This window comes from Trichoderma virens (genome assembly GCF_000170995.1).
Source record: "Trichoderma virens Gv29-8 chromosome Unknown TRIVIscaffold_2, whole genome shotgun sequence".
NCBI lineage: Eukaryota > Fungi > Ascomycota > Sordariomycetes > Hypocreales > Hypocreaceae > Trichoderma > Trichoderma virens.
In genome coordinates, this window is record NW_014013747.1 from 2,006,126 (window position 1) to 2,021,827 (window position 15,702).

At 54.5% G+C, this 15,702-nt stretch overlaps 6 protein-coding genes across 6 annotated transcripts; 3 read left to right on the top strand and 3 right to left on the bottom strand.

Moving 5' to 3' along the window:
• Positions 1-196: 196 nt before the first annotated feature.
• TRIVIDRAFT_59774 (uncharacterized protein) lies at positions 197-1,004 on the bottom strand (the record flags this gene model as incomplete). The annotated part of the gene is made up of 2 exons (XM_014105264.1): positions 197-825; positions 938-1,004. 2 exons carry the CDS (start codon positions 1,002-1,004, stop codon positions 197-199), a joined length of 696 nt encoding a protein of 231 aa, XP_013960739.1.
• Positions 1,005-1,446: 442 nt separating this feature from the next.
• Positions 1,447-2,252, bottom strand: TRIVIDRAFT_130473 (uncharacterized protein; the record flags this gene model as incomplete). The annotated part of the gene is made up of 2 exons (XM_014105265.1): positions 1,447-1,803; positions 1,881-2,252. Coding segments are annotated over 2 exons (729 nt in total), but the record flags the coding sequence as incomplete, so codon positions are not given.
• A 1,971-nt stretch (positions 2,253-4,223) lies between these two features.
• TRIVIDRAFT_59776 (carbohydrate-binding module family 48 protein) lies at positions 4,224-7,089 on the top strand (the record flags this gene model as incomplete). Its single annotated transcript, XM_014105266.1, has 4 exons — positions 4,224-4,246; positions 4,443-4,578; positions 5,587-6,618; positions 6,760-7,089. 4 exons carry the CDS (start codon positions 4,224-4,226, stop codon positions 7,087-7,089), a joined length of 1,521 nt encoding a protein of 506 aa, XP_013960741.1.
• Positions 7,090-8,160: 1,071 nt separating this feature from the next.
• Positions 8,161-10,548, top strand: TRIVIDRAFT_78575 (uncharacterized protein; the record flags this gene model as incomplete). The annotated part of the gene is made up of 1 exon (XM_014105267.1): positions 8,161-10,548. One exon carries the CDS (start codon positions 8,361-8,363, stop codon positions 10,329-10,331), a length of 1,971 nt encoding a protein of 656 aa, XP_013960742.1.
• A 500-nt stretch (positions 10,549-11,048) lies between these two features.
• TRIVIDRAFT_176900 (uncharacterized protein) lies at positions 11,049-13,508 on the top strand (the record flags this gene model as incomplete). Its single annotated transcript, XM_014105268.1, has 1 exon — positions 11,049-13,508. One exon carries the CDS (start codon positions 11,049-11,051, stop codon positions 13,227-13,229), a length of 2,181 nt encoding a protein of 726 aa, XP_013960743.1.
• A 404-nt stretch (positions 13,509-13,912) lies between these two features.
• TRIVIDRAFT_116149 (uncharacterized protein) lies at positions 13,913-15,469 on the bottom strand (the record flags this gene model as incomplete). The annotated part of the gene is made up of 4 exons (XM_014105269.1): positions 13,913-14,185; positions 14,282-14,630; positions 14,711-14,964; positions 15,032-15,469. Coding segments are annotated over 4 exons (1,314 nt in total), but the record flags the coding sequence as incomplete, so codon positions are not given.
• Between the last annotated feature and the right edge of the window lie 233 nt (positions 15,470-15,702).

The window sequence follows — 15,702 nt, forward strand, 5'->3', positions numbered from 1 at the left end:
CTGTCTCTTGTGAGATTCAATGGTTGGTTTGCAATGCGTTTTATTCCGCTTTTCGTCCCTCTTTTTGAAACCAATAAAAATGATACAAGATTCCCAAGATGTAGACATTCATAACTCCCACCGAAAAATAGCAAACAAAAAAAAAACTCCTATAGATGTTGTATCCCAAAAGATATATACGCTCGCTCGCCCCCGTCTAAACAGCCTCCACCTTGAGCTGCTCAACACCATCCGCCAACCCCTCTTCTTCCTCCTCTTCGTCACCCTTGCCAGCCAAGCCCTTCTCCCAGAGCTGTCTCCCCGTCATCTTGACAGGCTCCTTGACCTTTGCCTTCTTCAGCTCGGCCAGCCGCTCCTCCTCCTCACGCACGCGCTGCTCCTCCATCTCGCGCAGGAAGCCCTCGCGCCACTTGAGGAACGTCTCTGGCGTGACGGGCGTGCCGTGGAACTTCTTGTTCTCCTCGCGCTCGGCCGCAAGCTTCTCCTCCTCAATCACCTTTTCAGCCGCAGCCTTGCGGTCCTGGACGAGCTGCTCGGCGGCTTCCTTGAGCGTCGAGTACAGCGTGAAGACCATGGCCATGCCGAGGTTCTCCTGGATGGTGTCGGCGAGATCGGCGAGCAGCTGGTCGCGATCATCGCCTACGCTGAAGTGCAGGTGGGACGGGCAGTTGGGTGAGGCCAGGATATCGAGGTGAGGCGCCTCGTCGGGGTAGTCATCGGGGTAGCGGACGGAGAGGAGGAAGCTGGGAGGTTCTTCGTCTTCGGGGGTTTCTTCGTCGGGGATGTCAAGGACGACTTTTATCCGAAATTCCGTCTCGGAGATGTCTAGAATGAACGAACATGTTAACAGAAGCCTTTTTTTTTCTTCTTCTTCTTTTCTCTTCTTTGCGATCTTGGATCTCTCGAGATGCCGTAAGAGGAGCAGAAGCCAGCATACCTGTGATTTCTTCAGGGAAAATGGATTCGAGCACTTCGCGCTCTTCGACCTGCTCTTCGCGACCCATTGCGGCGACTGATGTGGTGGTTTTTGCTGTATGGAAAGCTGCGTTGATGTCGATGATGGAGCTTTTTTGGTCTGGTGGTTTACTTTCTTTAGGTGGGGTTGGAAGGAATTGAAGGCTGTAATATGGCGGGGTTCAATCGTGGGGACGTACGACCTCTTTTGGGACTGCGGATATTATGACACTGATTGAGGCGCAGATAATGATACAGATGAAACTAGGACATGGAAATCTTTTGGTCTATTTATTTATCTATTTTTTAAATACAATTTAATGGAGCTTATATATGAGGTTGGAGACTGGAGAGGCATCTTTCTATAGCAGGGCAGTATGTGCAAATATATACATATCAGTACGTGCATAACATAAAATGGCCGTCATGTAAATGCATCAACCCTTATGAACTCAATGCAGTGTCGTACCGCTTCCCATCGCAGTACTGCACAAACCCGTCCAGGTTCATCTTCTTCAGCACCGTACTGAAATTGCCAGACCCGGCCCCAATGCCTCGATGCGAGCAAAGATCGGCAGCCCGCGCAGCATCAACAGCAGGGGCGCCATTGGGATACTCGATGTGGAAGACGGGCTTACCAGCCGCGATAAAGGGGGCAAACGTCTCGCATTCCGAGAACTCGGCGCACTGCTCGTTGACGGAAAAGTTGATAAAGTCGAGCACCTTTGGGATGATGCCGCCGGCGTTTTTCAGACCAATGGCCATGTGGTACGAGCTGGCCTCTTGATGCAGGAACTGGAGGAAGTTGATTGAGTCTTGGGCCGTAAGATTGAGCCCATTGTCGTTTTGCTACCCATGGCGTGAATTAGCACAGCTTCCATGCTTAAGGTTCAAGGTTCTGTCACGTTGGGAAAAAGGAGGCTTACATAACCGTCGACGTTATCGGGGTCAATGGCATCGCAGCCCTTGGACGAGGCGAGCTTGATGCGGTCCCTCATGATGGCCCGAACATTGTCGCTGTTTAGGTCCAGCCAGCGCTCGTCAGGCCATCCGTCGAGGGGCTTGCCCAGATCCGACTCATTGAATCTGCCCTTATCCGGCCGGAAGTTCTCATACGAGCCGGCGCTGAAGTAGCAAATGACCTTCTTCCCGTTGCTCTGCAGGGCACGGAAAGTCGCTGCGTCGTTGGTGAAGAGGTCCAGGTCCCAGATGGCGACATCCGGGCTGGCGGATCCGTTGGTGAGTTTGATGGCGCTCTGGAGCACGATTTGCCACGTCGCGTTGACGCTGGGCTGCCATGTGCTTGTGCGATTGCGATTGTCTGAGTCGGGGTCTGAGTCTGAGTTGGCATTGTCTTGGTTGGAGGAGTCGTCGTGACCGCCTCTCTGCGTCAATCCGACGCCCAGGCCGACGCCGAGCCCGATGGCCACGACAAGAAGCGCGCCTAGGATGGCAAGTATTTTCCAGCGAGGCCGTGGTTGATTGGATTTACCGGCATGGTGCTGCTCTGGGCTGGAGTCGGAAGGCTTCATGTCCTCTCCAGCTTCAACTCAAGTGTACAGGTATGGCATTCAAACGTATGGAAAGATTCAGGTTGGTTACACATGTTTGTCCCCAATTACTGCTTGACAATTAAAAGCTAAGCATCGAAACAATCATGGCGCAGTCTCGGGCTTCTCCCGCGCAGCATCTTGGCTACCTACACAGGTATTCTGGTACTCGCACTCCGTACTCTCAGCGTCTTCGTGATACCATATGATACCATCAACCCACCAAAGGATCAATGCGGCGCAGCAAAGGGGCCAGAAGGGTCCCCAGTGTGGCTCAAAGGGAGGACCACCCAATTAGCTGAGCGCCACAGCGAGCTAGCACCCAATCCATTTGATTCCATCGCGTGCTAACAATAACAACGCCTTGAGCTTGAAATTTTGACAGCCCAGTACGGGCACTGTCTACATCCGCAGGTACTCCGTGAGGTACCCGTAAGCAACCCACGACCTAAAATAGAGAGAGATTGGCGGCACTTTTTGTGCGAGAACCGGGTCTCTGTAATTACGGGGGACGGCTCCGTAATATCGCAATGAGATTTCGACTCTGCGTCTATATACCTAGGTAGGTACGCACTGGTATGACGAGTACACACGAGTACCTGTACTTGTGCTCTGCCGTGGTCAGGATAAGGTACCTACTGGGTGTCCATATCCCATAAAGACGGCGATAACAAAGACGGCCAATTGTCGCATGCGCATGTGAAGCAAGCCCTCAACCGCATTTCCATGTGATTTGCTTACTGTACATACTCCGTACCTGCAAAGTACATGTATGTACCTACCCCTGCTGGGCTGCATCTGATATCTCAACAAATTGGCTGCGAAAATCCGGTGTGAGCCCCCTGTCGTTTGCCTCGGCAGGCACCGGACCAGCCTGCTTATGTATCTTCAGAAACGAATGGAATCCCAGCAAGGAAAAAAAGGCGAGTAAGGGAAAAAGAAAGAAAAAATTCAAGGCCTGGCCGGGCCAATCTGCTCGTGCCTTGATTATGCAAGGCCGCATGCGAGATAGTGCCATGCAATGCGACGCTGATGCAACGGTGCAGCGAGCAGGGGCCGTTAGTGGCCCTTCAGGGCTCGCAGCAGCTGCTTAGCGGCCTCTGTGGTGGTCCGACAGTCCACTGTGGGCACTGCGAGCAGCACGATAGGCTGCGGCGACCCGTATACCCAGCGTCCCAGGCATGCAGCTGCTATGGGTCCGATTGAAGCTGTGCAGCCTCGCGACATGGCACGATTGAGCTCGTCGATGGCTTCCAGCGCGTGTTGGAGCGTCTGCTTCCGGTCGGCGGGCTTTGCACTACTCGTATGTACTGCGTTGTACCGCGACTTTAGCACTGCTAGCAAAGCTAACAATTCGTCAATGTACTCTTTAAGTACAGCTCCCGGTACTGCCTGTGCTAAGCTGCCTGCCTGTGTGCTTATCTGCTTGCAGAGCAGCACAGCGCCCCCACCGCCTCGCCGGCCACATTTAATTTCGCACGATTTCAACACTAGCAACTCTTCGCACCTCAATACTCATACTGTCCTCGACGCCGCTGGTTCTTCCATCCCGGGCTGTGGCGACCCTCGAAGCTTCTTTCGTCGTCATCGTCGTCTTTCATCTCTTGATCCTCGTCTTTGTTTCAATACTCGCCATCTCCCTATTTTACTCTCCCCCTCCTCCCCTCCCTCGAGCTACGCCCACGACCTCATCAGCATCTCTAATTCCTAATCGCGACCATGGGCAGCTACACTTTCAAGTGGTGAGTTTTGCGCTTTCCCATGGCGAAGCTTTGCGCCCCAACCCCCCGTCCAAAAAGTCCGGCACTCGCGCCGCTACGAGTTTGCGAGACCACGAGGGCACAAAGGAGCCTCCACCCGCTTGGCGCAAAAAAATTCAATCCCAGCTGGAATCATATTAGCCTACGGAAGCTGACATTTGGGGGTTTTCCTCTCTAGGGAGCATCCCGCCGAAGAAGTGTTCGTCACGGGCACCTTTGACAACTGGACGAAGAGCGAGCAGTTGGCCAAGGAGGGTGACGTCTTCCAGAAGACGGTGGCCCTGAAAGATGCATCCCAGAAAATATACTTCAAGGTAGGTCGGGATCTTGCTATCGTGCTGCGGCTGTCTACCATCTGCCGCCTCTGTCGTTGGGTTTTGATGCTTTGCCATGCTCTCCTTTTCCCATCTCTCCCTTTGCATACGCCATTGGCCATGGCCCTGTTGGATACCGGCTTCAATGCGCCATTCAACCCATCTCTCGATATGATCTACCGGGGGGTTAGTGCCTCTTCCCATGTCATGTTCACCATGCAGCGAGCAGTAAAGGCCCGCCCAATCAAGCTGCACCATCTTGTCCACTCCTCACAATTCCGCGAGATGCAATTCCATCCTTAGCACGAACCATTTGAGGCGGATCGGCGAGGCAGAGCTCGGCTGAGTCAGATTGCGTCCTTCCATGGCCATCGATGGGAATCTCATTGCACGACTGGCTCAGCGTTGGCTTTGCACGGGTCGCTGAAACCCCCCACGGCGCTTCTGCTATCGTCCGCGCCGGGGGCTGTGACGCAAGCAACCCAACGCGACGCAATGCCCGCGGGGTTGGAATGTTGGTGCTGATAGCAGCGCTGGTCATCCGACTCACCATCCTTTTTCCCCCGCGAGTCCTCTAGCGCACCTCGAGTGTGGTGTAGCGGTGAGAACGAGAGAGCTTGCGCCACAGCCGCAAGAGATTGGTGATCTATCCAAGTTTGGTTTTCCGTCCCTGTTGGCGCTGCCATAATCCGCTGCTGTCAAGGGGCCTTAATCTACCTAATTCGACCTACCTAATTCATCTCAACCATGATTCCCGCTAGGCGACCACTTAATTGGGGGATACGGCCATACCCCCTTGTCGGCGTGCCAAAGCGGCCCCCGCACTGGCCTGGCCAACCCCCTTCCAAGGCTGTTGTCGTGCATATATCACGTCACACGCACCTGGATAGTGGATTCAGCCTGTTTCCCACTGCATCATAGTACATATATTTCGATCCTCCAGCGAGGGGTCTTCTTACTTTCTTGACAAGCCGTTGCTGACCTTTTTTTTTTCTTTGCCTCATATAGTACGTCGTCGACGGAAACTGGACGGTAAACGAGTCTGCCCCTAAGGAGGCCGATCACGAAGGCAACGTCAACAACTTCATTACTCCTGAGGACATTCTCAAGTCCGACCCCGCAGCTGCCTTTATCAGTACCGTTACTCCTCAGTCCACTACCGCTAAAATGGCGAGTGAGCAGCCCGTTGAGAAGTCCGAGGGTATTGCTACCCCCTCTGACGTTCCCGGCGGCTTCCCAGCGACCCCCAACACCGAGTTGGACAAGACGGTCACCATCAATCCTCTGCCCGCTGCTGCTGGTGCCATCAATCCCATCCAGCTCGCGCCTGGCGAGAAGGTTCCTGACGTTGGCATTGAGAGCACCAATGAGCACGTCAAGCTGGATCAGGAGTCTTATGAGAAGAGCGACGCCCTTCCCGGCGTCGTCGCCGCCGACCTGCCTCCTATCACCAGCAATCTGATTCCCGAGTCCAGCCTTCCCGTGACTGCCGCCACCGAGGACGTCCACATCAACACTGTTGGTACTGACGCCACCACCGTCGGCCTGGCTGCTCAAGTCCCACTGGAGGCCAAGGTTCCCGAGGTCGTCAAGGAGAGCCAAGAAAAGGCCAATGTCGAGCCTGAAGCCGCGGCCGTCCCCGAAGAAGTCGAGGCCAAGGCCAAGGTTGAGGAGGAGCTCAAGGAGAAGGTCACCGAAGCTCCAGTCACCTCTGAGGACAAGTCTGCCGTCGAAACTGGTGCCATTGCTACTGATGCCGCCACCACCGACATTGTCCAGCCGGAGCCCGTGGAGGAGACTGCCGCCAAGGAAGAGACCCCAGAGGTTTCTCCCGAAGTCCCCGCCGAGGTCAAGGAGTCCATCGTCGAGGCCGGCAAGAGCCCCGAGGCTGCCGCCAACACTGCTGCTGTCGAGGAGAAGAAGGAAGTCGAGGCCGAGCTACTGAAAGAGGTCAAGCCGGTCGAGGCTGTTGACGAGCCCAAGGCTGAGGAAACCAAGGCCCCAGTTGAGGTGCCCGTTACCTCTGCTACCATTACCGATGTGGCAGCAATTGATCACCCAGTGACTGAGGTCAGCAACGTCCAGGTAACCAAGACCGAGGTTCCCCTCGAGGAGGTCAAGGAGGCTGCCCCAGCAACCGAGGAGGTCAAGGAGGCTGCCCCAGCAACCGAGGAGCCCAAGGCCGTTGAGGAGTCCAAGACCACTGAGGAGCCCAAGGTCGAAGAGCCCCAGACTGAGGTGGCCAAGACCGAGGCCCCTGCCCCCGAAGTTGCCCCCATTGACACTACGGTTGCCTCAGAAGCTCCCAAGGCCGACGCCGTCGACACCCCTGTCACCGAGACTGACAAGACAGAGGTGCCTCCTGTTGACGCGCCTACTGAGGAGCCCGCCAAGGCCGATGCTGCCAACGGCACCAACGGCACTCACGACGATAAGGCTTCTGAGAAGAAAAAGAATCGTTTCAGCTCCTTCTTCAGCCGATTCAGGCACAGGTTCTCGGACAAGAACTAGGAGTCATGGTAGTGACAGGACAGAGCGTCATCATGTTGAGATGCCTGGTTTACGTTTTACAGTGTCGGTTTTTCTTGGGCTGCTGGAGTGGCTTTGTTTATATGTCTATGATTCCCCACTTTGGCAGAGAAGTGTGACTTGGGTCGAATAACGTCGGATACCTGGATCACCATTTCATATACCTAAATTCATTCCGTTTTTATTTTCTTTGCAGCTTTCTTTGCTTTCTTTGCTTTCTCTTCCCCCCAGTCTTGTCATGTGCCACTGCTTTCCTGATTTGATGCCTTGTCTTAGTTGGGTATGCCGCGAGTGCAATTGTTAGTCCCTGCGTGCGTGTGTGTTCTGAGAGAGAGGGGGGCCTGGCAAGTCTCCTAATTGTTTATCATGCGGCATGGAATGGCCCCCCCTCCCATGTAAATACATTTCGCCTAATTAATGTCTATCACTATACTTTATTACTCTTGCTGTCAGATCTGTGCGGTAGAAATCAGCAATCCGATGGAGAAAGGAAGACAGCCAGCTAGTCCAGACCTTGCCGATTCCTTTTGCGGGGATGGCTGGGTGCTTACGAGTTGTACACTGTGACTCATTTGCCGGGGATGATCTGCTCATTTCTGTGCAGGATTATTACAGGGAGTGTCTCTCTGTCTGATGCCAATGCAAATATGAAGCCATGGGTGTCTGTTGTCTGCATTCGGCGCAGAGCAAAAAGTCTCAATTATGTGCAACATGAATATCTTAGCTATCTACAGTAGTACCTAGAAATACATGTGAGACATTGATAAGGATAGAGGCAGCGTCAAACCGTCACATGCCGGATCACGTGGTGCCGGTATGGCCGTTGCAGCTCTCCGATCAACAGCCTCCATGATTCCCGTGCCATTTGCCCCGCCGCTGACTCGCCCATTTTACGTGCTGCCAGCATCCGGACCTAGACTCTGCTACTTTGCCTGCTCTATCCTCCACTGCCGGGGCCAACCGGGTCCCTTTTGGAGCTCCATCAGTCATCCTTTTCTTCCTCTCGTTGCATCATTCATTTCCTTTGTTCCTTTGTCTCTCCTCATTGTCCAGCATCTCCATCTCTTCCAAACCCTGGCCTGCCGTCCCACGATAGTCTAAGTCTTGACGGCAACACACGGGCTGCGACTGACGTGCAGTTCGTGGGCATGCTGGACTTGGCGCCACCCGCTTCCGACGACGTGGGCGGCTGAGCAGCCAATCTGCAACCCGTCGGCCCTGGCTGCTTCCATCATCCTCTCGGCCGTCGCATCATGAACCCTTCGAACCCGAGCGCGGGCAAGTCCCTTCAGATCCAGTCAAGCTACCCTGTGCCTGTCCAGCCGGCACCAGCGCTCCCGAGCTTCGAAACCTCTCGCCGCGCGAATCCAGCAGTCGGCGCCTCGTTGCCGCAGCCCACGCCTCGAAAGGGACAGAGCTCTCGGAAACAGCACCGGACGCAGCGCCGGCCCAGCATGGGACACCGGCCCGTTGACGAGTACGACGCCATGGCCGAGCTCAGAGCGCTCAGAAACCCGACGAGTCGGCGTGGACAGACTTCCATCACGCATCTGCTGAATTACTCAGCGCCGCTGTACCACCAAGACCATGGTCACCATCATCACTACACGAACCCCAGGTCATACCGGCGGAATCCAACCTGGGGCCCGGGTTCGGGATACCACGCGGTTGATAAATCCAGATATGTCCATGCCAACTATCGCTTCGTCGTCTCTCCCGAGGGAGACTACTCTAAGCATGCCGCAGATGCCGACCTCTTCTTAGACTGGTCCAATGTCATGCAGGTCATTGCTTCATCAGAATCACAGGCATCGTCGTGTCCCATCTGCTTGTCGGAGCCTGTTGCCCCCCGAATGGCAAAGTGCGGACACATTTTTTGCCTTACATGCTTGCTTCGCTTCATGAACTCGATACTGAGCGAGGACGAGGCGAAAGCAGGCAAGGCTGCCAAATGGAGGAAGTGCCCCATCTGCGAAGACAGCATCTATCTTCCCGAGGTGCGGCCAGTGCGGTTCTACGCCGGTCAGGAGAGCCCACTCCCCCGAGTTGGGGATGATGTTGTCCTGAGACTCATGGCGAGGAACGCAGACTCAACTCTTGCGCTGCCCCGGGCAAGCGGGGCGGAAGTTCTCAGCTCGGGGGATGGCATTCCGTGGCACTTTGCCGCCAACGTTTTGGATTACGCTCGTGTCATGAAAGGCACGGGAGAGTACATGGCCGCCCAGTTTGATGAAGAAATTGCGACCATGCTGCAACAGGCCATGGAAGATGAGGCCTTGTTTGGGCAAGATGGCGAATGGACTCAAAAGGCTGTCAAAGCTGTCAACGCCGCCAAAGAGAAGGTTGTTACCCTTGGCGGTGCTGATGAAGCAAGTACAAGCTCTCTACCTGGCTCAGCGAAGAAATCGTCCGAGTCCGACTTTTACTTTTATAGCGCCTTGCCTCACTTGTATCTTTCGCCTTTAGACATTCGGATTTTGAAAACCAAATACGGCTCCTTCTCGGAATTCCCATCTACGTTGCTACCAAGGGTTGAGCACATCTCCACGGGCCATGTCGTCGATGACGCATTACGGAAACGGGCAAAGTATCTAGGCCATCTTCCTTATGGTTGTGTCATTAGCTTTCTGGAGTGTGACTGGACAGACATCGTCCCTGCTGAGACGCTCGAGTCATTTGCTTCAGATATCGAGCGGAGACGGAAACGCAATCGCGAAAAGGCTGCGCAGGAAGAGCGGGAGCGCCTTCAGTCCGAGAGACTGGAGGCTGCTGCTCTCCGGGATCTCACCGGATCTCGACGGCCTCACTCCCCACCCGTTGAGGATGATTCCCCTCCATTCATGGATATGTCGGAGTTTCAGCCCCTGGCGGCGCCGTCCGGTACAACACCTCCCGATCCAAGACTGGGATTCTCCACGCTGGCTTCCATGTCCACAAGTCCCTCTGCTCAAAGGACCGTATGGGGCACTCCCGCCATTTCAACAACTCCCGGGATGGAAGACGTCCCAGTGCCCACCAATGTCGATGATGGGTGGCTCAAGGATGAGGATCTCTTCCTCAGCCCCAGTGAGCTCGCCAGGCAAATGGAGGCACTGAACGCCATTGATAAGGAAGAGAATGGACAGAGCAGCAGTGCCCGTGGCGGAGGGGGCGGGGGCGGTGGCAAGAAGAAGAAGAAGCAGAAGATTACCCTCATGAGCACTGGTGGGCGGCGTGGCATCTGACGAAGAGATTCGAAAGAGTCGCAAATGCCAACATAGACGATTGTGTGTCTTTTCACGGAGTTTCTATCTATATGCTTAATCCAGGATGGAGTCTTTTTTTGGGTTATGGAGGGAGTGATGTAATCATCTCAGCCATATAAATATATATAACAACTAAGCGACCTTGCAATGGAGGCGGCGGGGATGCTTTCCTATGGAGTCGTCGGTGTAAGAGAATTGCAAGTCCTTCTCTATACTGCTTAGATTACGTAGCATGACGCAAGCGCTGTTTTCAATGATATCTAACCACGTAAAAAGCTGCCATTGGTGTAGTATTCGCCTTGTAAGTCCAATTCGTGAGGCCATTCATTCAGGATGAAATTGAATCCTTATCGCGATAAGACGTGCTCAATTAGCAGCAGAATTACAGCGACTCAGCCACTTCTGCACAAGTATAGCGCAGCGCTGGCGGGGCCAGTCTTTGGCTGTGGGGTGATTACCTTAGTAGTTGGCTTTTATCGGACTGCAATCGATAGCCTAAAATTTTTTCCACTGCCAGCCGCGTTATCGCTCTAGCTTCTACTATCCAGAGCAACCAAAGAAAAAAAACCATTCTTGGGAGAAAATATCCCTTCATTTGCGGAAAAGAGCATGGCCGCCAACACATCGCCATCTCTGACAAACTCGTCACACACAATGACGGCCCTACCGCTCGTCGCGGTGCCACCAATTTCCTCCATGAGCATCAATGGCGAGAACAACAAGGTGCTGCTGGCTTTGCTAGAGAGCCTGCGGCCGGACAAGAGGCACGTCTTTTTGCAGCCGAACGATTCCCTGCCGACGGGATCTCTCAATGTGGTCAAGGAGACGCTGGAAGGATTTGCGGGCGAGGTTGGCGAGGAGCAGGAAGTCAGGCTGAAGGAGAGCCGGAAGAGGAAGAGGGAAGGGCGAGAGGAGATTGATGTGCTGAAGCTGAGGAGAGTGTATGTGGATGGCTTCGAGACGGAGCAGGTGTGGCAGCAGGCGAGGAGGATAATTGGCAGCGTGTTGAAGTTTTCTGGGGGGTTATTGGATGAATTGGAAGAAGAGGGTGAGGTGGTGGCCGGTGGGCAAATTGACGGCCCCGAGGATGAAGATGACGAAGAGGAAGATGACGAAGACGATGAAGAACTTAAGGGAGAAGAAGAAGAAGAAGACGATGAGGAAGAGCTCGATGTGGACCTAGATGAGGACCAGCTGGAGGATGGTCTGGAAGGCGAGGATGATGAGGATCTTGATGATCTGGAAAACGGCCTCGAAGATGAACTAAATGAGGATGAAGACGAGGAAGACGAAGATGAGCAAGATGGCGAAGAATATGTCGAAGATCCTGATGGCCTCAACGACGGCTTCTTTAACCTCGAAGAGTTCAACCGACAATCGCAATACTTTGAAGAACAAGACGCAAGGGGTGACCCCAACACCGACCGAGCCAGCGATGACGAAGACATAGATTGGGACGCGGATCCAATGGCAGAGCCCAAGGCTGGCTCCAAAAAGTCATCCAACCGCAAGTCACAAGATGATGACGAAGACCCTCTACAGGATGATGATGAGGAAGAGGACGACGACGAAGAGGATGGCCCAACATTCGGCGACATGGCTCTTGACGCACCAGAAGGCGAGAGCGACGATGAAGCCTTCAACGATGAGGCCGGGGATGACGAAGGCATGGATTTCAACGCAAACGACATTTACTACAAGGAATTCTTTGCACCGCCGCCCCGGAAGAGCAAAGGCGGCAAGCCAAAGAAGAGTGTCCGCTTCCAACCAGAGGAGCCTACTAAGGAGGATGTCGACAGAGCCATGGCCGATGTGCGCCGAGATCTCTTTGACGACGAGTCGGACAACGATGACTCTGAAGATGCCTTATCCGATGTCTCAGCTGGCGACCCCAAGTCACGCCGATCAGCTCACGAGCGAAGACAAGCCAAGCTGGCCGAGGAGATTCGCAAGCTGGAGGCCGCCTCCGTTGCCAAGCGCGAGTGGACTCTCTCTGGAGAAGCCGCTGCTGTCGATCGACCCGTCAACTCTCTTCTAGAGGAAGACCTTGACTTTGAGCACGTTGGCAAGCCCGTCCCCGTCATCACCCCGGAGGTGACAGAAGGCATCGAGGACATGATCAAGCGGCGAATCCTAGCCCAGCAGTTCGACGAGGTCCTGCGCCGGAGACCAGACGCCGAGGCCGTACCCAGCGGAACGCGCCGCGGCATGGTCGAGGTCGACGACAGCAAGTCTAGCAAGGGCCTTGCCGAGGTGTACGAAGAGGAGCACATCAAGAACGCCAACCCGGACACGTACGTCAGCCAATCGGACGAGAAGCTGCAGCGCGAGGAGAAGGAGATTGAGGCCATGTGGAAAGACGTGTCGGCCCGGCTCGACGCCCTCAGCAGCTGGAATTACAGACCCAAGCCCAGCGCGCCAACTGTCTCTGTTGTGGCCGACGTCGCCGCCGTCGCCATGGAAGACGCCCAGCCCACGACGGCTTCCGCCATCACCGGCGAGAGCAGCCGCCTGGCGCCCCAGGAGGTGTACAAGGCCGGCGCCGACAACGCCGCCCAGGGCGAGATCGTCACCAGCGGCGGCATGCCCCTCGCACGACAGGAGCTGTCGCGCGAAGACAAGGTGCGCCGCCGCCGCCGTGAAAAGGAGCGCGTGCGCAAGGCGGGCGCTGCGGACGCTGCGGGCGCGGCGACGGCGGGCGCTGGCGGTGCGAAGAAGACGCTCTCGGCAAAGGCCAAGATGCAGCGCGAGACGATTGCCGAGCTGAAGAAGGGAGGCGTCAAGGTGATTAACCGCAAGGGCGAGATTACCGACGTCGAGGGCAAGAAGACCAAGGTGGCGGCCAAGATTGTGTCGGGAGGAAGCTACAAGCTGTAAAGCCGCGGGCTATGGGGGCTATAGACAAAAGCTGAAGATGAGAGTTATTGTGAGTGTGTGTGTATATAGGTGTTGAGAAAAGAGAGGGTGGTTGGTTTCATTCGGCTTTTGGTTTTTGTGTGGGCGGGCTGTAATGAATGGGTTTGATTGACGTTGTATAAAAAGTCTTTCAAGACAAGCAGAGTATAGGGGGGGGAAACTAGAAAAGGGGATTGCATTTATATAGGGCGCGAGAGTTTTTTTTTCTTTTCTTTCTTCAAAATCATGCACGTTCTTCTCATATCTGCCCTTTTCTTTGAAAGACCAATAAAGGGGGTGCATCAACTGGCTCATTGATATTCCAAACCCATACAGATTAATTTCGTCATGTAACAAAAGCACAGGCACCGCACCCATCCATCCATCCGTGCCTTATCCAGCCTCCTCATAAGCTTCCTCCCACGCAAGAACCACACAGGGTGTGGTATGGTTTCAATATCAAGCTTGATTCATCCTCTCTCCCCTTTCCCATCCCTCCTAAGACGCCCCAAAACACCCAGTCCAGAGCAAATTAAAACAAAATGCAGCGTGCAGCGTCACTCCAAGAATCTCCTCTCATCGAAAACTCAAACCAGGTGGAATCAAGTAAAATTTAGGGGGGCCGATAGCAGGTTTTATTTATCAGCTTCGGCAGTCTGCTCCTCCTCCACCTTGGTCCTCTTCGTTTCGAGCTCAGAAGTTTCCTCATCGGCCTTGCGCTTGGCGTTGCCGTTGCCGTCGGCGGCATCTTCGCCCTTGGCCTTCTTCTTGCGAACAAGACTTGTCAGGTCGACAGCATTCTTAGAAGCCTCTTCGACGCGCGCCTGTACTTCAGCGGCGGATTGGCCAAAGGCAGCGCCGAGGATGCCGCCTAGAGGGTTGGCTCCATCGCCCAGCAGGTCAGCCGTGCTAAGAGGATCCTTTTGCAGGTCGACGAGCTGTGACTTGTCAGCAAAATGGGAGAAGAAGGGAAGAAAACGTGGTGTAAGCTAGTGGGGTGGAATAGAAAGGCTTCAGAATTAGAACCAACATACCCTTTGCTCCAACTCAGCAATAACCTCCTTCATCTCTTCGACAGCCTTGCGAGACAACTCATTGTCTTCTGGCGACGCTGAGCTGGCAATCTCGACCTCGATGGCCTGCATCTTGAGCTTAAAGCTCTTGATGGCAAGCTCCATCTCGGCAACAGCCTCGTCGCGCAGGCCCTGATCAATCTCCTCGCGCTTGGTGTTCTTGCCCTCTTCATCGGCAACCGTGAGAGAAGCAAACTCGAGCGCGAGCGAAAGCTTGTAGTGTGCCTCGGCAATTATTTCGGATTCTTCAGGGTAGAGCTCTACCTTGTAGTTGAGAGATGTGCGGCCGTCCTCGATCGCATTAGGATACCTGCGCACATACAAAGTCAATCGAGCTGCGTCTTGCTTCATCTCGGGGATGAAAGAAAAAGCAGTAAGCTTCAGGCGTACCGTTCGTTCTCGAGAGAGATTTCAGCAAGACAGTCGTGGGTCTCTGCAAGACGCTCTTTGATGTGTCTGACGGCCGAGGAGTCTTCCTTGGCGACCTCTTTGCCCTTGCCTTTGCTCTCGCCTTCGCTCTGCGCTTCCTCCTCATTCAGCTGATCCAGCTGCTTCTGGTAGCAAACGCGCGCGAGTTCGAGAATCTCAAAGGCAGTGGCAAGGTCGTCGTCTTCTTCCTCGTCTTGGTCTCCTTCTTCCTGGCCCTATTTGTTTTGTACGATGGGTAATTAGACAGCGAACTCAATCCGGTCAAGCTGGCATATTACCCACCTCATCTTCGTCAGACTCGTCAAAGTTCTCATCGCCCGTAAATTGGAAGAAGAGCTTCTTTCCTTCTGGAACATCACCCTTTTCCTCGCTCTTCTTGTCCTTTCCTTGTTCAGCCCCGCCCTCCTGAGCTGCCTCTTCGTCGTCCGTTTTGGCTGCCTTCTTGGAGGCCGCACCACCGTTTGCCTTTGTCTTCTTCTCCGCGGGAGCAGAGCCGCCTAGGACATCACTCTTGCTCTGGCCAACCTTGAACAAGCTGCGGCCGTAGTGGAACAGGATCTCGGCGTTCTCCGGTGCCAGCTCGCCATTGATTTCTGCTTGGAGGATGCTTGCTCTCGAGAAGATGTCGGCGGCTGCTTCGTACTTCTTGTGGGCATAGAGCGCGGTGCCCTTGGCGCTCAGATCGGCGAGGGTGACCTTTTTCGATTTGATGTCATCGTCAACCTCGGACCCTAGGTCGTGTTCAATCACTAATGCGGCATCTGTCTCTGCATCCGCCTCTGCCTCTGCCTTTGCTTCTGCCTTTGCTTCTGCCTCTGCCTCTTCAGCAACAGGGTTTTCGATGGTCTCGTCGGCGACCGTCTCCTCGACAGGCGCAGCCTCCTCGACTGGTCGCGTTTCGGCAATGGGTTCTGTCATTGTCAAGAGCTACAGACACACGCGACAGATGATGA